General features: G+C 41.8%; 1 protein-coding gene across 2 annotated transcripts in view; it reads right to left on the reverse strand.

Moving 5' to 3' along the window:
- Positions 1 to 26,666, reverse strand: part of LOC136448554 (uncharacterized) — a 45,464-nt gene that overhangs the window by 6,415 nt on the left and 12,383 nt on the right. For both annotated transcript variants that reach the window (XM_066448164.1, XM_066448163.1), the window contains exons 13-51: positions 26,343 to 26,519; positions 25,553 to 25,747; positions 25,049 to 25,228; positions 24,496 to 24,627; positions 23,883 to 24,077; positions 23,257 to 23,433; positions 22,760 to 22,957; positions 22,125 to 22,307; positions 21,509 to 21,655; positions 20,990 to 21,034; positions 20,649 to 20,776; positions 20,321 to 20,447; positions 19,638 to 19,874; positions 18,583 to 18,807; positions 18,037 to 18,257; positions 17,368 to 17,516; positions 16,587 to 16,750; positions 15,688 to 15,849; positions 15,196 to 15,357; positions 14,687 to 14,851; positions 14,053 to 14,259; positions 13,465 to 13,600; positions 11,810 to 12,024; positions 10,876 to 11,086; positions 10,117 to 10,256; positions 9,534 to 9,661; positions 8,825 to 9,018; positions 8,396 to 8,520; positions 7,305 to 7,574; positions 6,625 to 6,790; positions 5,907 to 6,134; positions 5,349 to 5,623; positions 4,633 to 4,770; positions 4,193 to 4,288; positions 3,322 to 3,522; positions 1,817 to 2,135; positions 1,309 to 1,445; positions 608 to 763; positions 125 to 286 (exon numbers count right to left, since the gene is read on the reverse strand). In XM_066448164.1, coding sequence (XP_066304261.1) covers positions 125 to 286; positions 608 to 763; positions 1,309 to 1,445; positions 1,817 to 2,135; positions 3,322 to 3,522; positions 4,193 to 4,288; positions 4,633 to 4,770; positions 5,349 to 5,623; positions 5,907 to 6,134; positions 6,625 to 6,790; positions 7,305 to 7,574; positions 8,396 to 8,520; positions 8,825 to 9,018; positions 9,534 to 9,661; positions 10,117 to 10,256; positions 10,876 to 11,086; positions 11,810 to 12,024; positions 13,465 to 13,600; positions 14,053 to 14,259; positions 14,687 to 14,851; positions 15,196 to 15,357; positions 15,688 to 15,849; positions 16,587 to 16,750; positions 17,368 to 17,516; positions 18,037 to 18,257; positions 18,583 to 18,807; positions 19,638 to 19,874; positions 20,321 to 20,447; positions 20,649 to 20,776; positions 20,990 to 21,034; positions 21,509 to 21,655; positions 22,125 to 22,307; positions 22,760 to 22,957; positions 23,257 to 23,433; positions 23,883 to 24,077; positions 24,496 to 24,627; positions 25,049 to 25,228; positions 25,553 to 25,747; positions 26,343 to 26,519 — 6,873 coding nt within the window. The remainder of the gene's footprint in view (positions 1 to 124; positions 287 to 607; positions 764 to 1,308; positions 1,446 to 1,816; positions 2,136 to 3,321; positions 3,523 to 4,192; positions 4,289 to 4,632; positions 4,771 to 5,348; positions 5,624 to 5,906; positions 6,135 to 6,624; positions 6,791 to 7,304; positions 7,575 to 8,395; positions 8,521 to 8,824; positions 9,019 to 9,533; positions 9,662 to 10,116; positions 10,257 to 10,875; positions 11,087 to 11,809; positions 12,025 to 13,464; positions 13,601 to 14,052; positions 14,260 to 14,686; positions 14,852 to 15,195; positions 15,358 to 15,687; positions 15,850 to 16,586; positions 16,751 to 17,367; positions 17,517 to 18,036; positions 18,258 to 18,582; positions 18,808 to 19,637; positions 19,875 to 20,320; positions 20,448 to 20,648; positions 20,777 to 20,989; positions 21,035 to 21,508; positions 21,656 to 22,124; positions 22,308 to 22,759; positions 22,958 to 23,256; positions 23,434 to 23,882; positions 24,078 to 24,495; positions 24,628 to 25,048; positions 25,229 to 25,552; positions 25,748 to 26,342; positions 26,520 to 26,666) is intronic.

Genomic DNA, 26,666 nt, shown 5'->3' on the forward strand with positions numbered 1-26,666 from the left:
TAGGAACAAACATGCACATACCCCAAGACAGACAAACACACACACCCCAAGACAGACAACAAAAAAAAACAAAAAAAAACAATACAATTTTCACATAGACAATGAGAGTCTGCATCATACTCACCAAGACAGTCTGTTGAAGATGTAGCCCCTGGACTGGCAGTAGTGCCCTGGTTGAAAGCCAGGCATGACTTGCAGGACAGCTGTCCTGTCTCATCCTGGTAGGTTCCCCTGGCACAGGCAACACAGCTGGTGCCATTCCAGTATGAACCAGTCTGGCATGTCACTAAAACAACAGGGTAGGGTGATGTCATAGCTTTGAATTAGATACTTACAACTGGGTGCTTTGGAATATCATTTACTTCCATTTCTTGATTCTATCAGACTACAGACTTTCCAGTTACATGTCATGAACTAGTATTGATTGTTCTGCCAGTTGATTCTAGAGAAACTGAAGAAGAGTGATGGATATCCCTAGAACATCCCTATCTTATCCAGTTGTAGAGGTCTTCAAATATTGTTAACCTGGATGTGTAACCTTCATTAATGTATCATTTCATTTCATTCTAATAAGTTTTCTTGTAGTAAAATGTTTTTGAAAACTTACCGATACACTGAGCTGAGGCTGTGGCTCCGGTAGTGGCTGTTGTCATTCCTGTGGCACAGGTTTTACATGCTTGCTGTGCTTCATCATCGTTATAGGTGCCTTTTGGGCATGACAGACACACACCTGTACTGTAGTATGTTCCAATGGAACACTCAACTGTGGGAAGAAGATAGGGGGTCACATCAGTTACTGTACTCAGGTAAAAACAGTTTGATGACTTGTATATAATACATTATGTAGACTTTGTAAAATGCACCAAAAGAAGAAAAAATGTCGAAACCAATATTCAAGTCTGTCACACTTTTCACATGAATCCTTTTGTTACAGTGGGAAGGTTTTGCACAACAGTATAACAAATGAGATTTCATTAATTTTGATAACAATTAACTTTTAAAGCAAGCTAAAGTAAAAACACAGTACTGGTGCAGATCTAAATGCTATAAATAGGTAAATACAGTAAATAATGACCTTAGTACCAGTAGTGTAAATGATACTTTTAAAACTCAACATGTTGATTTATTCATATACTTGTATGACAGTATGTAGATTGATTTGTTTGTTTGTATATTCACTTATTTATTTCTATGTATGTAGCATGTAGAAATAAAGATTGCTATGTTATAAGTTATCATGTTCATCTCAAACACCCAACTACCGGATCCAACGATTCAGGAACGAAAGTGGAGGAATGTTAAACCTACCACATGCAGAGTTCTGCAGCACCTGGCCAAGTGGGCAGCTGAGTCCAGCTGTCAGCACTGCTGTGTTAGGGTCAGCACCCAGCTGTGTCAGACTGGCCGGATCCTTCAAACTATCCAGGGCAGCAGTGACATTTGGTCTACAAGAGATCGTACAATCAAAATATTAACTAATGCACTATTGACTAATGATCTCCACATACAAAAGTTACTGTATTTGAATCAGATAGTTAAAAGCTGTTTGGGTGAAGAGAATTCAAATGAGCTCACAATCAAGGACTGTCCAATAAAATACCCAATATTTTGTTTTCAGTTGACAATATGAAAAGACATCCATTCATTCATTTACCAGACGAAAGTTTCCTGAATAATGTTTGTAATCATGTTATGGCATGTGGATTAAGTTAGTGTATTGATAATCACACTTAACTAAGTACAATTCACAGATATCTAATGGATAGAATAGTGTGATTGTTCAAGCAAACCGGGAAATGTATGTCAAGAAACCCACCCTTGGACTGGCAGACTTCCGGTCGTGCTTACACCTGATGTCTGACGCCTGACACGGCCGATCCCCTGCTGCTGTAGAATTCCCTGGATGTCTGACTTACACACAGCATGCAGGCGAGTCACGTCACAGCTGACCTTGGAGAAGGTGTTGTTCAGCCCAGAGGAGGAGTTGAAAGGAGCACAGATGTTGTAGGTTCTGTGTAACTCTTCCAACCTGGTTGCAACCTTATACAGAACTTTCCTCTGATTGGTTGGTGTACACGGTTCATTGTCGAAGTTCAGCCGAACAAATTGTATTCCAGTATCTGCTTCACTTGCCCCTGTTGAGAGAAGTAACAAGAGTTTGTGAACACAGAAATATGTCACGAAAGAAATCTCAAATGTCAAATTCTCCATTCATTCTACAACAAAAATGTGTTGTCTGCCCTATGTAAAAAAAGCCTTCAGTAATAAGGGCAAGACTGTTCCCTATGTAATAAAAGCACAGAGGGAAGAGCAATGTGTCAACAGCCTTCAGAACCAAGGACGGTTCCCTATGTGTAAACAGCCTACAGCACCAAAGACAGGACTGTTTCTTATGTATAAACAGCCTTTAACACCAAAGACAGGACTGTTTCTTATGTATAAAAAGCCTTCAGCACCAAGGACATGCCTGTTCCCTATCTGTTGAAAGCCTTCATCGCCAAGGACAGGCCTGTTCCTTATGTATGAAAGGCCTTCAGCACCAAGGACAGGCCTGTTTCTTATGTGAGTAATACAGCACCAATGACAGGCATGTTTCTTATATATGAATAGCCTTCAGCACCAAGGACAGGCCTGTTTCTTATGAGTGAAAGGCCTTCAGCACCAAGGACAGGCCTGTTCCCTATATGTTAAAGGCCTTCAGCACCAAGGACAGGCCTGTTCCATATGTGTTAAAGGCCTTCAGCGCCAAGGACAGGCCTGTTCCCTATGTGTGACAGGCCTTCAGTCCCAAGGACAGGCCTGTTCCCTATGTGTGAAAGGCCTTCAGCACCAAGGACAGGCCTGTTCCCTATATGTTGAAAGTCTTCAGCACCAAGGACAGGCCTGTTACCTATGTGTGAAAGGCCTTCAGCACCAAGGACAGGCCTGTTCCATATGTGTTAAAGGCCTTCAGCACCAAGGGCTGGCCTGTTCCCTATGAGGTTGAATACCTTCAGCATCAAGCGCAGGCCTATTCCTTAAGTAAAAACAGATTTTAGCACCAAGGAAAAAGCCTTCAGCACCAAGGACAGGCCTGTTCCCTATGTGTAAATGGCCTTCAGCACTAGGACTAGAAGGCCTGTTCCCTATGTGAAAACAGATTTCAGCACCAAGGACAGTTATGTTCACTCATTTTTGCATTCAGTTTAGATAATAACAGCTAGTGCATAAAAGAAAATTATGCAAACAGTAGCAATAGTTTCATTTGCATAAGCTCATGAAAACATGGCCCTTGACATTGACATTTCTATAGTAGCAGAAAAACTGCAGATGATGACTTACTTGCACAGTTTGGCGGTTGAAATGGCACGTTTGGCTGGTTGACATCATACAGGCCCTCGGGTCCACAGGTGTAGAACAGTTTTGTTGGCTGTGAGAAGCCGTACCCAGGGTTACAGGACACATTACAGGCCAGGCCTCCAGACCAACGCTGGCAGTCAGCTTGGCCATTCCTGGGGGCAGCCAACTCCTCACAACGACCAGCTAGGAAATATCAATCATATTCATATGTCAATTATCAATACATATTTTTTGTATTCATTGTTGATAGGTCAATGAAGGTTAGACATCCTGGTAATATGATACGCAAGGATAAAACGGATAAAATGTGGAATCGGTCAGACAGTTTTTGGTGGACACTACCTAAAAGGTCTGAGTCAGACCTTTTATGTAGTGTCCACCAAAAACTATGACCACTTATAACCAAAAACTACGTAAATCTACTAAGTTTGTCTAAACTCCTTTACATATCAATTCGTATTTGTGGATTAAATACCTGTCAGACTACAGATCTTGCTCAGAGTCACTGACATATGGTAGTGGATGCTACCAGAAACGTCTGACCGTTTCTAAAAATTGTGTAACTGTTACCTTACATCTTCATTGCTCATGTTTGCTTTCTGATAGTTCATCCTTTAAGCATTTTCTTTCATTTAAGAATCTAATCTTTTAAAATTTATGTATCATTTTCTCAGTAGGTGGTCAAAGATGATAGAAATCTTTTAAGGTAATAACACTTCATGACACTGTGTCTCTAGTATTTTTTGATCCTCAGACTTTGGTATTGTGTGGATCTTCCAGTTCAGCAATATTTTTTTTAGAATTCAAGAACAAACAGCTTATGGTTTAGATTCTGCCATGTAGAGAAACGTACGAGTAACATGAAGGTTGAAGCTGCACACTGCTGAGTTGTTACTGCTGTCTGTGGCCAGGTAACTGACCGGGTATGTCCCCCATGTGAAGGTCTGATCTGGAAGGAGAAGCAGAGTGTTAATGGGTCAATGGTAAAAGTAAAGTGCAAATGGTAGAATTTCATGTGTCTTCTTTGCTCAGCCTGGCATGAGTGACAATATGACCACACACGACAGGCAAAAACACACACAATATGCAGTATTGTTCTCACTATATACATTACAGCTTCCCACAGTAACTTGAACAGGTCTAATCTTCCTAAGAATTGGAATGAATTGATTGTACCCTTACATGCACTAATCATCATGTAAACAGGACATGCCCTTGGTGCTGATTGTCTATGTGCTATAACTCAATGGATAGATATTAGAAAAATGAATTTCCTTAAATGATTGTACTCACTCTTTCTGTGTGAAGCTTGAATCCTTAAATCTGCCTCATCAAATTCTGGCTGTGGCCAAGAAAGACCATCAGCAAGAACTGTATCAGTGTTGACAGTAGTTGTACTAGGACAGGAGGTGACACTGGGCGCTGCCTTGTCTGTAGGGTGACAGAAATCAAACATAGTTAAAAGAAAACTCTGGGAATGTCTGGGCAGCTCTTGCAGAGTATGCACTGACCCTGACTTGTGCATACTAATGTAGACATTGTATACGTAACAGCCTTAATGAACTTAGAACACTGTTAATGGCTGTTATTCTGTTCATATCGAAATCCATTAGTATTGTCTTTGTCTTGTCAGCAGGGCTAGTCCTTTGTAATAGCCACAGGCTAGTTGGGCAGCCCCGGCTGTGTGTCCTGAACAGCCAAACTGATAAACAAAACAAATGTATTCAATCCAAAAATGTACTAAAATGTAAAACATTGTATCTGTTACTGTTTCTTGGAAATGATTTGACTGGTAGGAAACTGTAAACTTGTAAACTTTGCATTCAACTGAAGGCAGTAAAAAACACTCAGCTTGACAGCTCAACTTCTACTCAGTTTGACAGGTGATCTAATCATTTTCTACTGCCAATTTGAACTGCAGAATACTTGTGATACCTGCAATGTATCACAATGATAAATGCTGAATTCTACAACAAAGTCACAAACAATTGTTAAAAAGTTCCACCTACCAATGACACTTTGACAAGCGGACCCTGCCAGTCCCCGTGGACAGCTGGTGGATCCACCCAGTGATGGCCGGGGAACTTGTAGGCTGCCCTTTGTAACACCAGGATCATCGAATGCCACCCATGGTACAGCTGTACCCACTGCACTCTCTTTTGACTCCCACAGGTTCTGTATCCTTTGGTCAGTCAGAGTTTCGTTCCACATATTGGCTTGAGTAATCTCACCACGGAAGTAGGGTGGTGTTGTGTCATTGAAGTCTCCTAAAACAGCTTGCACTCTGTATCAGAACAACAGGACTAATGTTACACTTTCAACCAGTCTAAATGCTATAACCAAAGTGCAATTTTAGCATACACTAGCTCATAGACTTACTCTCCAAGCAGAGGTTAGACTCTGACTGGCTTTTGATGTCGCTTTTGTCGGGTTTTCTATTTTGTCAAGTTTTCTTTTTGTTTGCCAGCCAATTTGGCCTAACCTCTGTTTGGAGAGTAGCTTATGATTGTGATTCAAGCTTCTTAGGTACTTTTTTGAAGATTGACATTGTTGTACAAAAAAGTTACCTGTTTCCAAATGTCTGACTTGTCGGGTTTGACTCTACAGCAGTTCCTCTGGCAAAAGTTTCTCCATTCTGTGTGGCCTTCCACACTCCCGTCTCCTTGTCCTGAGCTGTGCACAAGTGGTGCCACTTTCCATCCACTATAGTTGAGTTGTAGGTGTAGGTGCCACCTGGCAGCTTTACTCCTGTATCCGTGAACTGTGCAAGTGCCATTCCTGGCTGACCAGTTCCCCTAAAGACAGATTAGAGGAGGAGCTTTTAAATCTGTATCTATACAGCTGGTATAACCATCCTTTGGCCGTCTCGCCGGATTAAAACACCTTTCATGTCATAACATATGTTTGCCTATTTCCTTATCACATATTCCAAATGGAAATAGTAAAAAAATATAAGGTTTTAGTGCATGTTATACAATGTTCTTCATAAGAATATTCATAATGATTTCCATGAATACAAGTATTAAGCAAAATCATAATGTTGCCAAGGCAATCAATCAAAATTTTAATTTGACAAAGAATTGGTTTTGGGAAATTCACAATCCATCAGTCTGGGGGTAGCTTGGGAAAAGACTCTTAAAATCAAATAATGTATGATCTAATACTCATAAACAAGACAATCAGAGATGGCAGACCTTACCCCCTCATCAGATGGTAAGCACCCTCTGACAGAACAAACTACACACACACACAGATACACAGACAGCCAAACCAAAATAGACCTACTCATCATAGTCCAGCACAGTCATGACAGCACCAGTCCTCTCTTGCTGTGGTCCTGAGAATCGAACCCAGCTGCAGGCTGTCCACTCTTTCTGCACTGGTACAGCCGCAGGCGCGACAGTGGTAGCCTCCTCACCGGAGAACAGCACGTCAAAGTCAGCAGACTTCTCTGTGAACAGTTGTGCAGAATCTTAGTCTCCAGGTGTTTTGAGAGAAGAAGTTGTAGTAAGTAGTAGTATCCAGTATCTGATTATACTGCTGCTGGGCTCCCTGACACATGGTTGGACAGTGGCTAGTCTATTCACATTGCACTTCCAAGTGGCTCTGTCCAGCGGGTCCATTCTGGTGAGGCAGTACACCTTAATGTCCTTCCTGACACACGCCAACTAAGATTTCCTTGGTCTCTTGAAGGCCTGAAATATTTCTTTTAGTTAAGAACAAACTGGTGGGCCCTTCAGTGGTAATGCATGTTAGAACAGCTGTTGGGCATTTTGGTGGCCATCAAACTTTCTAATGGTTGCTGAGTTCCCAACAGGAGAGGAATCTAGACATGTAATAGGAGGAACGATAGGCAAGGAGACTTACATGTATGATGGTAGTTAAGCAGTCATCCACAAAGGCAAAATCACATTGTCCATTATAATGAGTTGGTCCTAATGATAACTACTCAATGACATACAAACCTTTGTGGCATGTTTTGCCGTAGTAGAAGTCAGTGCAGCGGCACTTAGCCACACCAGCACCATCATCCTCACATGTCCCCCCATTCAGGCAGACTGTCCCACTGCCAGCACACGACTGACGGCCAATCTCACAGTTGTCTCCAGTGAAGGGGCCGCGACACTGGCAGGTGTAGCTGTTCCCACTTGAGCCAGGTGTACATTTACCACCGTTTTGACAGGGGTTTGGTTGGCACGAACTTGCAGTGAACTGACACAGTTCTCCATAGAAGCCTGTACATAGTGAAATAGAGTATTGTCTGATGAAATACATGTTGTGCTTGATGATTTTGATTTGACTTATTACCTCCATGAAAAAATGGAGGTACTATTTGGGGTGTGCCCATGTGTGTGTCTGTGTTTCTGCATATTTGTGATCAGCAATAACTTAAGAACCTCTCAGATGAATTGTGATAATACATGTATGAAACATCACATTATACAAGTCATCCAATGTAAATATGCTGGTGGTGACTGCCAAGTTGAACATAAAACAATCATAGTAGATACAAAACACATAGATAAAAGAGATGATTAACTATGTTTTATAAGGGTATAAGCCCAGCAATGACATAGAGCATTAAAAAAAATCAAGTTTTGATGCTGCAACCAATTGACAAGAATCAAGCTTGAGTTCCTGCAAGAGGATCTGTTGGCATCATCAGGGGTTGCATGATCATTGACAGAAACAGGTTGGACAGTAGGTGGGCTTTGTACTTTTAAGGTGAACGAGGTTAGCTCAGCTTGAAAGTTCATCTATGTTGGTACAAATCATTCTTAAACAAGTTTTAACTGTAATTTCCAACACAAGAAATTGGACCATCCCTCAACAGAGACGGCGGGCGCCACAGACTTTCCGCTACTTACGATCCACTTCTCACGGAGTCACGTGTGCTATCTGCATAACGTGACGTCATCCCAGCGGTGGATGGATCACTCCTTGACAAAGACCGATGTCGTACGGTCAAAAATTTGGGTAAGTCCAATTTCTTGCGTTGGAAATTACAGTTAAAACTTATTTAAGAGGTTAGCTCAGCTCAACCACTATTGCTTACCATCAGGACAGCTACAGTTGTGTCGTCCATTCTGACTGGTGCAAGTTCCGCCATTTCTACACTGTACGGTTTGACAGTACTGGTACTGCTGTGTACAGGTGGGACCTGTCCACCCTACTGCACAACTGCAGGAAACAGAACACAACCACAACTTTTTCAATTTACAAAAGGTCACCACGAAAAGGGCTTGAATGTCATTCGATGTTAAGGATTTAATAAATCATTACTAAACCTACTGAAAACGGGATGAGATAGATGTCTTCTTTTTTTTACCTTGTAGCACACATAAAGAAAAATCATCTTCAGTAATACATGAATATCCAATAAGATAGTCTTGAAACTCAAAAGGAGTCTGACATGCAAGAATATATAATGTGCTCAGTAGGACCTATGCCAAAATGTAAAATTGAAGTACGATGTTTGTCTTACCTGCATATAAAGCCAGGGACTAGGTCAATACAGGTGCCATCATTACTACAAGTCTGTTCACCACAGTCAGGTCTGTTGACACTGCAGTCGTCCCCGGTGTACCCAGCAGAACAGTTACAGGTGTAACTGTTGATGCCGTCAATGCAAGTGGAATTATACAGGCAGGGGCTGGACTCACACTCATCAACATCAATCTGAAATCAGGACAATCATACTGCTGATTAGTTGCATAGTTGTTGGAGGTCCAGGTTAAGGACTAAAATGGGATACAAAGCTCACAGCTGCCAAGATTACTTTAGACTAAATCAAGTTTACTAGATAGATATGATCCTGCAAGGTACTATGGAAGGAGGGAGAAGAAGAGTTAGACAGAGAAAGAGATGGGAGGAGAACATTTTAAGAGAATAGACAGGGCTCAGCCTGAGCCAGACACTCCAGATAACAGAAAACAGAGAAGGTTGGAGGAAGCTGGTGCTGACAAAGGGACAGATGAGATGACTCAGAATATGAAGCAGGTAGCAAGACTAGCAATCGTGATGACGTAATGGTGACACAGTAGTAGCTAGGCAAAAATACATTAAATACACAATGTTAATTAGTAAATGGGCGTTGTTGGTGAGTGATGATTACTAACTAGGCCTAACTTTCTAATTCAACTTGTCAAAGCTACAGTTATTCGTTTAACAATAAGCGATCCTAGTTAACCAACCGAGCAGTTGTTGCCTGTATAACCACCGGGACAGTCACAGGTGTAGCCGTTGACACCATCCCTACAGGTTCCGCCATTCAGACATGTGGCATTGACACAGTCATCAACATCCTCATCACAGAATATGCCTACAGCAGGTGCAAAATACACACTTTATGCAGGGCTTTTCTAGAAAATAACAACACCCTGTTCAACTGAGCCAGGGTTCAAGGGTAAAGGGTTAGGGTATTGTGCAAAGTAGACCAGGGTGTTGGACCGATTAGCTTATAATCATCATAATGGGCTGAGTCGGTGATGGGCCAAAGCATCCAACACCAGACCCAACCCTCTGTCCTGTGACTGAAATTTGCTTGTTAGGACGGACAAAACTTTCACCCCATCCATCCAAAATATCTGAACTTCAAGACATAAAATTGATGAAAATCTGCTTTTGCATTTAGCTTAAAATGACAGCTTTAAAAAACAGAAATCAACATGAGCTCCCAAACACTAAGTGGCATGGAAACAATTTTAAAGCTGGAGACAGCCCTGATCAAGATGCAAACAAGAATGATGAGATAGAACTTGTCTGTCGAGGACTCACCTGTCCATCCCTCTGTGCAGTTACAGCTGTATTCATTGATCCCGTCAATGCACCTGGCTCCATTCCTACAGGTGTTCTCCTCACAGTCATCAATGTCCATCTGGCACAAGGACCCACCATAACCAGGCAAGCACTGACACCTAATCAAATGGTAAAAATCTCCTCATTACAGTGTACATCAGGGGAGGGTTTCTAAAGAGTGTTCTGTATCTATAAAGCCATATAGCCGGTCTAACCACCTTTTGGCTTTAACACACCAGCAGTCTTGTCACTTCACAGGAATCACAAGTCAGAGAAAATTTGGATAGCTTAATCAATGGTAGATTATTGTATTTGGGCTAAGGATTGGACCACAGTCGCCGTACCAGGTTCAGTCATCCAGACATTACTCATCAAATTTGTTTGGATGTCATACTGTATCTGTATCTGTATAACCGGTATAACCGCCCTTTGGCGTAACACACCAGCTTCGCAGGTACGGGGCGCGACAGCAGCTGGTAATATCACACTGTACAGCCTGTCACACCTAACTTTTGCACATCTGACTGCAATCGTTCTTTGAAGCTATTCAATGAAGGTGTTCCTACAGCATCTGATGACAATGAGTTCCATTCTACTATGGTTCTCGGGAAATACGAATTTCTGAACACATCAATCCTTGGTTTATAACTCTGGTACTTAAAGGCATGACTATTTCTTGTCCTTTTCTGGGCTGGTATTAGATAATTATTACACGTACTATGTGGATTATAAACTTACTTGTATCCTTGTATAGAGTCCACACAGGTACCATTGTTCAGGCAAGGATTGGGCATGCAGTCATCTGTGTTGTTCTGACACCTGTCCCCATACCAGCCTGCCTTACACAAGCACTTATAACCATCCTTTCCATCCACACAATGTGCCCCATTCTGACAGGGGGATGCTGCACACTCATCGATGTCCACTTCACACAGCTGCCCTTCAAATCCTGTAAGACAAAATTAGGGTATCTAATACAATTCAAATTGGCCACGTGATACTTAATGTTTGGAGAAGATTTTAAGGTAGCAACTTAAGTCATAATGTGTCAAAAGAACTTGATACAAAATCTGTGTATCTAGGGGCTGAGCAAATGACGTCTTCTAAATTGTGAGTCACAAAAAATGTACCTGAATATCATTTTGCCAGTGATGTTTTAAGTTTAGTCCAATCTGTCTACAGTGACCTGACTCAAGGGACAAGAAGACAATGGAAACCATAACGGTTGCAGTAGACAGGGGATCAGGATGATTTGGCCCTTTAACAACTGTGCCCTGTGAGTCAACACCCTAGTCAACTCAGGCCAACACCTTGGTCAACTTGGCCCAACACCCTGATCAACTTGGCCAGGGTTAGGGTAGGGGTTGAGGTTAAGGTATTGGGCCAAGTTCACCGGGGTCTGGGGCAGAGTTTGTCTGATGAGCCAGGCGACGAGTTAGTGAAGGGCTGAAGGGTCCGACATCCATAGACAGTTGGCCACTATTATATGGACAGGATTCCTAACTGAGTAACTCTTGAGTCAGTGGGAAAAGATATGTTGTAATCTAACAGACATATTTTCAATCTAAAGGACCACCAAAAAGTTGCCATGATGGTCAGGTGGTTCTTATGATGAGGTGATCACTAGACTATAGGGTTTGCTGTTAGCAAATTATGTGGACTATCAGCTGACCTGTAGTACAGTTGCACATGAAGCCTGGTCCGGGGAGGTTCCAACACCGGCCTCCATTCTGACACGGTCTGGACAGACAGGCGTCCTGGTCCAATTGACAGGAACTTCCCCTGTAGCCTTCGGCACACTGACAGGTGTAACCATTCAGCTCGTCGGTACAGGTTCCACCATTCAGACAAGGGTTGGAGCTGCACTCATCAGTCTGCTGCTCACATCTGAAAGTACAAATTATTGTATATAAGTGGAACAGTCTGTAGGGTGCAAATTAGCAAATTCTTCATTCCAGCTACTCTGGGATCAGGAAGATTCGACCATTTACCAGGTTGGCCAAGTCAAATTGGTCAACTCGGCCAGGATTAGGGTTAGGGTGCTGGGCCAAGTTGACCAAGGTGTTGTGCCAAGTTGACCAAGGTTGGTCTGATTAGTCATGGACCAACGAAGTTGTTGAATGGTCGAACTGTCTGACATCTCTTTAACGGGAGTCGCCCAAACATAGGACGTTTTTTTACGTGCTCGAACTCACGGCGCTCCATTGCTGGTTGCCAGAGAATGGTCATGTTTTAATGAATGAATTTTGAACACATTCATCTAAAGAACATACATGGACAAGAAATGTATTCATAATGTTCATGGGCCCTTCACGCTCCGAGTTACAAGCGGCAAACGCTGTGAGTCGTTTTCACGAATGTACCTTCTGATTTAGTGCTACGCCAGATAATGTGCCTAACTTGGTACGCTTTGGTAATTTTGCTCTCTTCGGAAGTTGGTGATGAAGTTAGGGAAATGTAAATAAGGCTTGAAGTCTGCTATATTCTAGCTTTCTTTTGACCGGAAAATTTTGACTGTGTGCACTTCTAACGTCATGTGAGAAGGGCTATATCTAGCGCGTCCCAGCTCATGTTTTGGCGGGAAATAGGCTACTACGCACTTTGCGCGCGGCCCGGCGTACGTCTTGCATGCGACCCGACTTACAAAATCATTACGAAAAAACGACACCGCTTACATCAACAATACTCCGTCTACTTATTGGGAAATATCTTCGCCATCTCTGTATTCAGTTTCCTTTTCATAGACGGTACCAATCACATGTTAGAGCGTTACAAAGCTGTGCGTTGAATTGTCGTCCGCCACCATCGCGGCCCCCAAAAATGGCGGGAAAACAACGTTGCCAGACGGCAGCGATGTTTACGTTGTTTTCTTTGGTCGGTTTTCTTCTCAAGAAACACTTAAAGACCCATTTTTTGTGTTTTATGAAGTTATATTTCTTATGTGTATGATAGTTGTATATCTGCTTGGCACAGGTCGTATATTTAGGTGTCGGGCCGTCTAGCTACGCAGTGACCGTCTACTCAGCGTTGCCATCATTATTGTCAAAATACTATTCTCGACAAAACAAGAAATGAATATGTACACATATGTTTTGAATGCAAATACAAATTATGTGCATGGACTTGGTTTATTTATCTTCCTTATGAGCATAGTCAGTGGACACAAACACGGCGTACTTATGCATAACAAGATCACTAAAAAGTCCGTCCTAAGTTAGGGCGCGTCCTAAGTTCGGGCAACCCCCGTTATATGTTCACTTTTTTCAGTTGTTCTCTATGGTGGGTTAAAACATGAGCATTCACAGCAGTATTGGAAAAGTAAGTTACCTGTCTCCTGTGTATCCCGATACACAGACACATGCCAGGCCATTGCTTAAATCTCGACACTTCCCACCATTCAGACAGGGGTTGGATCCAGCACACGCATCCTCAAGGTCATCCTCACACTGTTGTCCCCCAAACTCTGCATTAGGAAGAAACAGTCAATACAGTCATAGAAGATGGCATTTTGAAGATTACCTTTACTGCATATTTTTGGCACACCGGGCTAGGTACAGGTCACAAGATGTCATGTAGAAAGTTGATAAATACATATTACACCACTCACCAGCCAGAATTAGATTGATTCAACTTCTCACTAAGAAGAGATAATCATTATGCCATTATGGATGAAATAGGGAATTATGGTTACTTTGTACAAGTCTATACAGTGTACTTCTCTCTTTATAAACTACATCCTATTACAAAATGGCATTGGGCCTCTATTCTTATAACTTATATTCAAATTACAATATTTACAAAATCACATATTGCTTTCTGTGTTTTTTTCAGTTGATAAAAATAGATTTGATGACAAAATGTGCAAGGGCTCTATGGAAGGTATTTCATAAGAAAACACTGATTGTTCATGACTACCTGCTGGACAGGTGCAGTTATAGCCATTAATCTTGTCTTGACAGATGCCACCATTGTAGCATGGGACACTTTGGCAGAAGGATCGCTGGATTTCACAGTAGTCTCCCAGATATCCTGGTGGACATGTGCATGTGTAGCCATTCCTCCGATCCACACACTGCCCACCATTCTGGCACGGAGTGGGGGGACTCTCACACCAGTCATAATCTAGTGGTAATGAAAAAAAGTCGTGAAGGTTACATAAAACATGACTTTTATCACATGATTTACAGTACTGAAACAGTACATCTACTGCAAACACATCCAGTGGTATGTCCTGTAATGCACACAATGTCATGTAATCATACATTTTGTAGATTTACAATGTCACTAATACACCTATATCAACAACACTGTATAGAGGTCCTGCACCCCTTTTTGCTAAAGGTCATGTACTGAACACCACGCACAAGTACAGTCCTGTATAATACCACATAGACCAAAGTCGTGTAAATATGCACACACACAGACACAGACACAGACACACACACACACACACACACACACACACACACACACACACACACACACACACACACACACACACACACACACATACACACACACTCACATACACACACACTCAATCACCTACCAATGCAGTCCTCCAATGATGTTGCTCCTGTAGTTCTAGTGATGTTACCACCAGGGCATCTCCTACAAGCTGTGGCCCCTTCCATGGGCTGGTAAAAGTTTTTGGGACAGAGCTGGCAGTGTGGCTGCACACCCTGGATGGCAAAGCTACCAGCAGGACACATGGCTGAAGACAAAAGAAAAGAGGTATTGTTAAATGGGCAACATATCCAGTCTTGAATGCAGTAAGAATTACCAAGAGAAATTACTATGAACTGGAAAATATTCTTTAGCATGCTTTAAGTGTGTCTCTCCTCAAACAAGGGACCATCACTCAGCTTTACGTCCCATCCAAAAGGAGGTCCTTAACTGAAGCGAGATACTCATTTTCACCTGAGTTGAGTGAGGAGGTAGGGGTTAAGTGCTTTCTTAACAGCACAACACTGGGGCAAACCCAGATCCTTCAGATTCTAACTTATCTACATCAACAGCCCTAGCCACCTGTAAAGTAGGGAAGTTAAAGTTACCCACCAGTGCACACATCCCTGCTTTTCTCCCCAGCTTGTGTAGTAGAGGTGCCATCAGGACAGTCGGTGCAGCTTTCAGTGCCCCGCTGATGGGCATACGTCCCCCGTGGACAACTGTTACAGGGAGAAACTCTGGTGGTGGAGTGCTGCCCCTTTGGACACATGTCTGGAACAATTGTAACAAATATGTCTCATCAAATATGTGTTTGGTTTAGACACTCATTTGAACTGTAGATGACAACTTAGTAATGTTACATAGTGCACAAGACAGACATAATTCATCATGACTGTCAAAATTTCTTTAATACTTGTGCATTATCATTCCTCAAGTACACATCTAATGTACCACACTGCTCAATAAGTCTGAGAACAAAATATGTTTTTTGCTCCAATAAGTTTTACCATTCAGTGTCTGCAAACTCTATCATGTAAAAGAAGAAATTGAGTTAAAAATCTTTTTTTCTACATCACTTTTGTAGAAAGGTTTGATCTGTACCAATGCAGGCATCCTTGGACCAGCTGTTGGGGCGAGCTGTCCATGTGTCAGGTGGGCAGGTGTCACAGCTGACAGCCCTGCTGACGTTCTGGTATGACCCTGCAGGGCAGCTGACACATGGGCCATTCAGGACAGCCTGGTATGTCCCAGGTGTACAGGGCACTGAAACATGAAGTAGAGACAACTGTTGTTCTCATACATGTTTATGTACATGTGACGTTACATTGGAAATATATAGAGGAATACTGAATCTAACCAAAGGTATATTTCTTGAATTTTCTTCAAGACAAAGGTGGATATTATTAGATACAACCATCTTCATTGGTCAGCTGCAGCCCAAATAAAAATGTTGCTAAAAAATATAGTGTAATATGCCAAAGACTATCCAAAGGTGGGAAGGAATTTGGGCTTCCAAACATTAATCTTTTTCCTTAGGTAGATCTACAGTCAATTATATTGTGAGCTGCCGATTATCTAAAAATTGTTAGTCTCAAGGTACTATCTGTGCTTTCAGATGGTTGTCAGTTGAGTTTTCTCCAGACACAAAACTAACAAGCTATCAGCCATCCGAAAATCAAGACCATAGCACGTCCAGGTCAAAAGATACAAAAACGGAAGTTCTGCTGCAGTACCAAGGTCACATACCAGGGGGCCCAAAATCAACATTAACTTTCGGCTTCATAACACCTGCCCACATACCAAACATCATCGTAATCCATTGAGAGGTTCTTGAGTTATGCTGACTACAGTAGTGCGGAAACACAATCAACATACACACACACAGACAGACACACCCAAAACTATATCTCCATTTTTCATGGAGATAAAAATGTGCAATGTTGATTGTAAGGGATAAGTGATCTGACATCAGAATGATGTTAATGCAGGTAGGCACTTACAGCAGAATCCACTGACAGGACTCTCCCCCAGGCTGCAGACAGCAGCACTCTGCGAGTCTCCGTCCCTCATGTACTCTGGTGCCACTGCTGGGGCGGCTGCACGGGTCAAGCTGGGACACTGCGTGCCACCAACACTGCCACTCTGGACATTGTCCAGCCAATTCCTGGAGATAATATCTCAGTATTAAGTACATGCACATGTATTGTCATGGAAAGTGCTGGAAGTGTGAGTGAGTGAGTGAGTGAGTAAGTGAGTGAGTGAGTGAGTGAGTGAGTGAGTGAGTGAGTGAGTGAGTGAGTGAGTGAGTGAGTGAGTGAGTGAGTGAGTGAGTGAGTGAGTGAGTGAGTGAGTGAGTGAGTGAGTGAGTGAGTGAGTGAGTGAGTGAGTGGGTGGGTGATAGCCTTATGACTCATATTTTCTATCTTTTACTCAGATCTGAAAAGAAATATTTGTAATCTTCAGAATATTCCAGAATATGTACAATTCATATTAAGAATGTCTATTGTGAAACTGAAATACAGCCAGACCTGTACCAGAACTGGTATGTTAAAAAGTGATTTTCCCAAAAACTATCATACAGTGGAAATTATTGCCAGAAAGTACTAATACCAGCATCCTCACTAGATAGCTTTGAACAACACTTACAGCTAGATGGGCTAAGGTTAGGTGGGACAGGTCGTTCGGTATTGTATTGCCAGCTAATGCCGCTCCACATGCCTGCACTGCCGGCATGTTATTTAGAAGGGCGGCTGTAACTGGCTAGTATATACAGATACAGACCTGTAGCGGTACGAGGTGTCTGGTTCAGGAACCTCTGCCCCAGGCACGCCAGCTATCGTGTTCCGCAGGGACGTCAGACAGGAGATCACATGATCCTCCGGTGTGTCCTCAGAGTTAGGGCTGACTCGGACGGTGAAATTGATGGTCAGCTACAGTGGGTAAGAAAATGAAAAGTGAATATTACAAACAAAACAATTTTACATCTATGTCAAATCCATCAGAATTTGACATTCTTAATGCATTATTGCATTATTCATATTATCGATAATGCAATAATACATCAAAACAATGGAATTCCAAGTGTATGATTATTCTAAGTTATATTTGACTGTACCATTGATGTATGTTAGATGGCACTCAATATCAGCAATGCTATCTGTGCTCACAACTGACTTTTTTTGTTGCTGCAATTTCAATAATATGAACTAAAACAAAACACTAGACGTCGTTATGCCTTGGAAAAGGTAATTAACACAACTGCTCTCACTCCACCAAGGTGTGAAAATGGGTACCTGACTTCAGTTGAAAAGGTAAAAGATGGTGGAAGGAGAGGGATTGACTCCGTCTCTCCAATACCATGTCCTAGACACACTGGATAACAAGCCACTGCCCCTACGGCCTCAAAAGGTTATGGAACTACGGTGACCTTTACCTTTATCTTTTACTTACATCTGACTGCTGAACATTCAGGCTATGTCCTGTCAGCAGCACGGTGACATCAGGTACAGGGATCTGTCGACATTTCTGCTGCAGATTTGCCTCCAAGTTATCGTTGACGTTGTGGTTGCTCACTGATGTCTGGTAATGGCTGGTGCAGGTGGAGGGAATGTTGCCATTGGTTGTTGCCATAGTGACCATGAAGCCCATCTGCTGGTCAGCAGCTGATTTGGCTGGAAGGAAATACAGACACGGTGGCCTTGTGGTTACACAGAGTTCTTGACTCAGAACCTGTAGATACTGATTTCGAATCCCTGACAGGTCTCGGCGTTACTATATAAGCATGGTAAGACAGCATAGTACTGGTCCTAAACATAATTAGTAGCCAATAAATGTATTCAGAAGAATCAACTTCTGTTGCTATTGGGATTAACTCATTGAGCATTCTTGAAACACTTGAAAAAAGAGTTTTTGTTACCAATGATCAGAATGCCCAGAAACTGATTTCCTTGTTAAGTTGTTATCTTGTCAGTCAAATACAAGGAGTGTTTTCCACACCTGTACATCCAGGTACATAGCTGGCTGTACGACCTTCTATCTGCCACCCATCATCTACAGTACAGGTGTAGGTATGGGTTGTTTCATCAATGTCTCCTTCTACAAATGTCATGGACTGTGGACAGGACACTTCGTACTTGTAGACATTGTCCACTTGTACAAATCCCATGTAGTTCTTCTGCACAGACTCTGGTACATCCAGAGAATTTTCAGAGCAGGCTGGAGCTGAAAAAGAAGGGATCTTAATAACTGATTCTTAACATGAAAAGAGATATCAATCAATCGAGGGACAGGGGAGGAGATTGTATGGGGAAGGGCCTAAAGCACTAAGCTTCAATAGCACCAAGGACAAGAAAAAGGGAAGGTTCTTCAGGAATAAGGACAGGGACAAGGGAGTACTTCAGAACTAAAGACAGGGAGCAGCGAAAGTCCTTTAGCATTAAGGGCATGGGGCAAGGAAGGTATTTCAGCACTAAGGACAGGAGGCAGGCAAGGCCCTCTGGCACTAGGGACAGGGAATGAACTTAAGCACTCAGGACAGGGAAGGTTCTTCAGCACTAAGGACAGGGACCAGGAAAGGCCCATCGGCATTAGGGACAGGGAATGAACTTTAGCACTAAGGACAGGGAATGTTCTTCAGCACTAAGGACAGGGAAGATTCTTCAGCACTGATGACAGGGAAGGTTCTTCAGCACTGAGGACAGGGAAGGTTCTTCAGCATTAAGGACAGGGGCCAGGAAAGGCCCATCGGCATTAGGGACAGGGAATTAACTTTAGCACTAAGGACAGGGAATGTTCTTCAGCACTAAGGACAGGTGCCATGAAAGGCCCTTTAGCCTTATGGACAGGGAATGAACTTTAGCACTAAAGACAGGGAAAGTTCTTTAGCATTAAGGACAGGGAAGGCTCTTCAGCACCAAGGACAGGGAAGGCCCTTTGGCATTAGGGACAGGAAGGCCCTTTGGCATTAAGGACAGGGAAGAGATCACCACAAAAACTGCAAGCATTGAACCATCACAAAAATGTCATCATTTACAGTGTGTTGTAGAAAATACCTTTGGCTTGGACAGTAAAGACACAGGAAGCTGAGTTGTTGCTTGCGTCATACGCTGTAGCCTCCACCTGCACATCTTCTCCGTATCTAATGAGCCCCCCAGCAGCTGGTTTGTATATGATCCTGGCGACTTGGACGTTGTCGGTGGCAATGGCAGCAGGAAATGTGAGTGTTGTTGGTGATCCATTGGAGGGTATGACATGACTTGTTGGGCATTCAATTGTTGGAGGCACAATGTCTGTGAGTAAAATGAAATGCATTTGGTAACTTAAAAACGTGCAGGTCAATTTCTTGTTTCTTATAGTAAAGTTGATGGGTTAGCTTTTTTGTGCACCTTAACAGCTTCATTTTAACAATAATTCTAGCAAAGGTATGCAATACAACTTCTGCCTGTAAATTACATGAAAAAATGCATTTGGTGCACTGTCAACAATGCAAGAAATGCAATGCAATACCCCAGTGACTCACTATATGTACAGGACTGGTCCATTTCTCTCTTCTCATCATAAAGTAAATGAAGTTACTGTAGCTTTGTGGGTAAAGCTAAATATAGCTTGACTTCAAATGACTTGCAAACCCATGCTATAAATAAAAACTAAAAAACTGTTTTTTGACAACCTACCTACCTACCTAGTCCCTTTTGACAACCAATATATATTAAGTCGACGAAGTTTATTTGCTTACCATTCACTACCAGTTGAATAGCACAGACACTTGTCCTGTTGGATGTGTCCGTGGCCTTGAACATCAGTATATCAGTGTCGTTTGGGAGAAGGTCAATACCAAAGAACCCAGGTGGGTCTGAGAGAACCTGTAAAATAAAAATTCATACATCAATTGTTTTCAGAAGTCAACCCTACCTAAATAGTCTGGTGATTATTCTTGTCAACCGAAAGTAGTAATTGAATGTACAAAGTTGCTCTTTTTGCTATGACAGTTGAATTTCACCTAACAATTTATGCAACAGAAAATAATATCTATCTAGTCACCAATAATGTAATTGTTTTCGTACCTGTATCTGTTCTCCAGAGTTATCTGTGGCATTGGGCTGGTAGAAGACTGTGGGCAGAAAGCCATTTGGGCCCAGGTCCACACTGATCTGTTGTGGACAGGAGTCTCCAAAATCTGGTGGCTCCATGTCTGGAAAATTATACCACAAACAGATGTGTAAGAATTTCGTCAGTCTATGTAATTCTTTAGTACTGTCCCTGAAACTTACTGAAAAGTTGACAAAATATATGTCATTTGATATTTTTGTGTCAATAATGTAGCCATTCATCTGCAAGCCTAATACATGTCATTTTTATGTTCTAATTTACAAGTATAAAATATATTATTTTGACTCAAACTTACCAACACATTCAGGTATGGTGTCATTGAATACTGGATCCACAGCAGCTAAACAAAAGATATCAACAGAAAAGTTTACAGTGGTGAACACAGTGGGATAGTGGTGTGCATTCAACTGCCATACTCTTTCCCAAATGCTATCTAAGTGCTAGAGAGAAAGCAGTTACTGTAATACTATGTATTATTTTTACCAACTCTTTGGTATGACTTGGCCAGGGATCCAACTCATGACCTACCAAATGTAGTCTCTACCAGACTAACCGTGCGGGCTATAGGGAGAATATTTGCCAGGGGAGTTTGGCCATCGAGGGTTTTCATTCGCAGACGCAGGATTGCAGATTTGACCGTCTCTCCATAGCCGACTCCCTTGGCATACAATCCACTCTATTTGGGCTATTTCTACTACTATTTTCCCAGTGATAGGAGGGGCTTGGTAGAGGCTTTATTAAATGCAAGGCAAATACTCTACTCACTTGGCCATTGCACTGTTCTTTTTGGCAGACAGGATAAGGTTAATTTTACCTTCTGGTAGATGACAGAGTAGTCCTCGGGAGTGGGATGGTCCATAGCCTGTCCTGTTACAGCTGAAAGTCAGCACAGTTCCGACATCATAGTTATCCATGTCTTGCTGTCCCCCAGCTGGGGTGCCTGGATCTGAACATGATGTGGCTGAAAGTACACAAGGCATTGATAAATTTTTAAGGATGAGCTATACAACCCAAAACAAGAAATCAAAAAACTCATATCTTCATGAAATATCTAGGATTTTGGTAAATTTCTTGTTCTATCCATTTTATCTCGCTAATTCTGTCTAATGGCATGCATTCCCTGGCAGGCTTGCAGGACCCGAGTCAAGCCAACCTTTCCATCCTGCAAGTCCATGGTTTCACCATCTTCCTCCTCACGACTTGTCACCCTACAAGACTCAAATAACTACAGATATACACTAAGACAGCAAACACACAAACCGAAAACAATTAATGAATATGTTTTCATGGACAAGGTACAAACATCATCATAAACTGTACAAAAATCCTTCATTGGTTTTACTCTCAGACTAGGTGCATTGTGCCACTGCTACCATAATCATTATTGAATATGCAGTTAACTATTAACTATCACATGAAGAGATGCTTACGAATACAGCGTGTGGCAGTGCCGCTCCACCTGCCATTGGCCTGACAGACGTGCTGCTGATCTCCCTGCACCTGGAAGCCGGGCAGACAGCCGACTGTCCACACGCTGCCGTAGGTCGTATTAGTGCTGCTGGAGTTCACCAGCACTCCACCAGGCGGGAGGGCGAGGCTCCAACAGTCTACCACTGCAATTGCATGAATAGAGCAAGAATATAGGATCATTTCAGGTATACACAGGGCGCTGAAAACAAAGAAATACACAACGTGAGTTTCATCACCACACTTGGAGGTTGGCATGAGTTGGCATGCAATATAATTGCATTGTGTTGGTCATTGACAGTCATCGTATCTTGCATTGTTTATTCTCTATTATGTGCATGGGATCATATTTGAAGAAACACATTCTACAGAGGCACATGGCTGTCAGCCATCAAACCACGGTATCTATGTTCAAGTAATTGTCTAACCCTCGCAAGGCAGACGTTAGACCAGACAGGAAGCAGTGATGTGTTTCCCATACTAAATAGTTGCTTTAAGTTGGCGCAAGAAGGCAGAGTGTCTCTTATACTCGAAGAGAAAACAACTTTCTTCCAGTAATACCTAGTGTATTCTATTGATAGCAAATTTAAAAACTTACAACGACACATTGGCTGCACCCCAGTCCATCCATACGTGACATTGTCCCCGGCTCCAATGTTGTCACAGTATCTGACACCACTGCCCACCAGGACGAAGCCTTCATCGCACATGTAGGTTACATTACTCCCATAAGCAGGACGCATTGGTGCACTCACTGTGCCATTCATGATTGTGTCCGGCGTGGGACAGATGGCAACTGCAATGGCACAAGTACAACAGGTAATCAATCAGAGATGGCAGACTTCGCCCTCTTACCCATAATGCTTTGCCACATGCACAAATACATGTAAACACAGATAAGCTAAACTATGCTTCACTCCATTGGGTAACATAATTGGAAGTGACATTTACTTAGATCCGTGATGCTCTTCATAAGAATAAAGTTTTCTTCAATGTTTTAGATTTTCTAACCTTACACTAGTCGTAAAATCAACTTCTAATGGTTAAACTTCAAATTCAAGATAAAGATCAAGGACAAGGTCAAAGTAAGCTAACCACTGCAGCTGGGAAGGTCATCCTCTGTCTCCACCCCACAGGTGAAGGTTGGATCTCCAGTCATTATGAAACCTTTCTCACAGTGGTAAGTGATGTTGTCACCATAGAAATACGAGCCAGATTTAAAATCATTATAGAACCCGTTGGTCAGGTTAGGCAAAGGTCTGCATGGAACAGCTGGAAAGAATATAAAACTGTGGTAAAATATGGGTGTCTGGAACTGTTGGAGTTGGGAGTAAAAGCAAGAGGGAACAGGCCTGTGGGGCCCATAGCTGTTACGTTTTCTGAAACAAATATTTCACTCTTCTCTTTACATTTGAAAACAGAATTTGTTATAAATGATCCAGTCACTCTCAAGCAAAAGTTTGAAAACCAATGATTCTGTTCTGTATTGAAAATCCTTTGTCTTGTCACCTGAGTTTCATATCTACAAGACAGCTTGTGATTCCTTCACCTGACAAATCAAATTACCTCTTGAACCGTTACAGATTTTCCCCTTTTTGGGCCTCAGTGAGAGAGGGTTAAAAAGGATAAAAAAATAAATCAACCAACACAATATTTCCTAGCATTAATACATTTTAAATGTGCATGCATGTATGTCTGTCTTTAACCAAAAATCAACTCACGGACACAGCTCTGGTTGAATCTAAGTACGTCTGTTACATCATATCCAGTTTCTCCCTCCCTGACATTGACTCCGTACTGCCTGTTGAAGGTAAACAGCTGATAGCCAGGCCTGGTGCAGGTGCAGTTGTATCCACCAGCAAAGTTGGTGCAAGTATCGCCACAGCCTCCATTGTTGACATCACATTCATTGATATCTGTGCAAAATTGTAACAAAATATAAGCATGATTCACATCTTTGTAATTCTTGACACCATTTTCTACATCAGAAAAAGTTTTGATAATGTTTTTCATCCTTTGTTGTGTGGTTTTTGATCTCTTACTGTAACATACCGCTGTCATCTGGTCATACAACACAGTCCTATCAGCAGGCATTCCTGAGAGTTTATGTGATAGCTATCAACCCCTTGCCATATCTTATGCAACATGAAAATCTTCAGCAAATACTTTCTGTTTTCTATAATTATACAGTATATTCTTTCTTGATCAGCATTGCTTAGAATTTATATAATACCTCAATAAAAGAGTTTATTGTGAGGCATTGAAAAGTTGTAGAGTTTAGTAAATGTCTATGAAAAGGACAACTTGCATATAAAGACAGTCAGGACAACTTACCAACACACATCCTGTCCATTGGTTGGTCCTTGCTGTAGCCAGGTAGGCACTGACACCAGTAGCCTCCATCAGTGTTCACACACACAGTGTTGTCGCTGCACTGGTGACGGCCCGCTGCACACTCATCTACATCTGTAGAACAACAAGTGTCACACACCATACCACTAGATCATGTTCAGAGAGAATCACTGTCTATATCTAGGCCAATACACGTACTCGATGGCTCAATACACAAACAACACCTCATTGTCTTCTATCAATTTTGTACAACATGCATGAATTTATGTGAAGATTGTACTAGATCAATGAAACTGGCCAGTAGTCTTACACAAAACTTTGGACAACTGATGTCACAGTAGGATCAACATGAAAACTATTTCTAACGTTAGAATGAAAAGCTCATATTCTAATTTTGCCATCGATTTTCTTCTCACAAAAGCCTACAAAATGATAATCTTGGCTAGATTTATCTTAAGAACAATATTGCTTGTGACACAACAGAAATATCAGTGTTTTCATATGCTGTAGGAAAGAAAATACAATACACATGTACCTGTGCAGTTGGCAAAACTTCCAGTGAAGAAGCCATTGTTATTACATGTCAGGGTGAGGTTCTTTGTGGAGTTGAAGCTGTATCCAGTTGAACAGTTGAAGACAACTGTGTCACCAGTGTAATACTCATCCATAGGGTTCACATTCAGGTTCTCTATAGCTGGTGTTCCACATTTTCTTCCTGTAGAATGGGTTCAAGTTATAATTATCAGGACATTGTAATAGCCAGCACATTAAAAAAGCTATGTTCTACAGTGTCCTAGGACCTAACCACATACCAAATTTCATGACAATCAATCCGTAGATTCTTGAGTTTTACAGTTTATCCACATGAAAAATACAAATGCTACTAAAAACATTATCAACCTTCTCCGCAAAGGTAGTAAATGACAGAAGCAATTAGATCATTTATCTTAGAAATACTGTAGATCATGATAGGAAGTAAGAAGTACATAGTAAGACAGTACATATCTGGACTACCGGTAACACTATCACTGCTACTTACTTTTACATTGTGGTGCAGAACCTTTGTTGTGTTTCCAAATGCCACGTTGACAAAATGACTCATCTGTTCCATTGGGTTCAAACCCAGGATCACACTCTACTTCGACTACAGTGCCAGTAGAGAACTGGTCCCCTCGCTGGTCTCCCCTCACCATCATTAATGTACCATCCCTGACAGTGAGTGGACAGGCAGGGGCTGTGGGGATAAGGTGTCAAACGCAAGTTAAGCTTAACAATTGGGTTTAATGAGAAAATAATTATGTGCACCTTTTATGACCGCAAATCCAATAGACAAACAGTTTCAATGGAGATGTTTTGCTTTCGGTTTCAAGCACATGGTCTTCATATCATAGAAATATTGTCTCTCAAATTTAACGCAAGAAACAGCATTTATATTATATATCTGCATCTATTGGTAAGAAGAGATCTGGCGCTTTCAATGCCTGACCACAGTACTCAGGGCAAAAAAGCGTACATGTCTGACCTATTGCTCTGATACTAAAACATTCCTATCCTGTCAGTAATAAACAAGCTTTCATCTCAAATACTTTTTATATCAGCAGGGATTGAATGAAGGGGAATTTATGATCCACCTAAACAAACACTTTTTGGGCCCAATCATTTTCTGACCAACTCTTTTAGAGTGTACATGCAGAGTAGTACAGGAACGAGACCATAATCATGGTGGCATGTTTCATAAACAACACATCATCACAATCAAATTGCTGTAGTCTTGATAAAGATTTTTAACTCCACTACTCCACTACTTAAGATGTATAAAAAAAATCTACCCTGGCACAAAGGAGGCTGTGACCATTGTCCACTTTCCAGACAGGTGATGTTACTGTCACCAATCAGCATCAATTCAGAAGAGAAACATGTATAAGTCACCGAGCTCTTAAACATTGTGCCTCCACTCTTTATGTAGTACCCTTGAGGGATGACAGGGGGCTCTCCACAATCAAGCGCTGTGTACCAAAAGAGACATAATCTAATGAACAAACAGAGCAACTTAAAACATAAGAACATCCAAGTTTCAAGAAATTTCATAATGATATTGTCCATGCAAATCTGAATTGAGATTTTCTTTAATTCAGTATATTTGCAGTTGTGGT

This window comes from Branchiostoma lanceolatum, chromosome 14, assembly GCF_035083965.1.
Source record: "Branchiostoma lanceolatum isolate klBraLanc5 chromosome 14, klBraLanc5.hap2, whole genome shotgun sequence".
Taxonomy (NCBI): domain Eukaryota; kingdom Metazoa; phylum Chordata; class Leptocardii; order Amphioxiformes; family Branchiostomatidae; genus Branchiostoma; species Branchiostoma lanceolatum.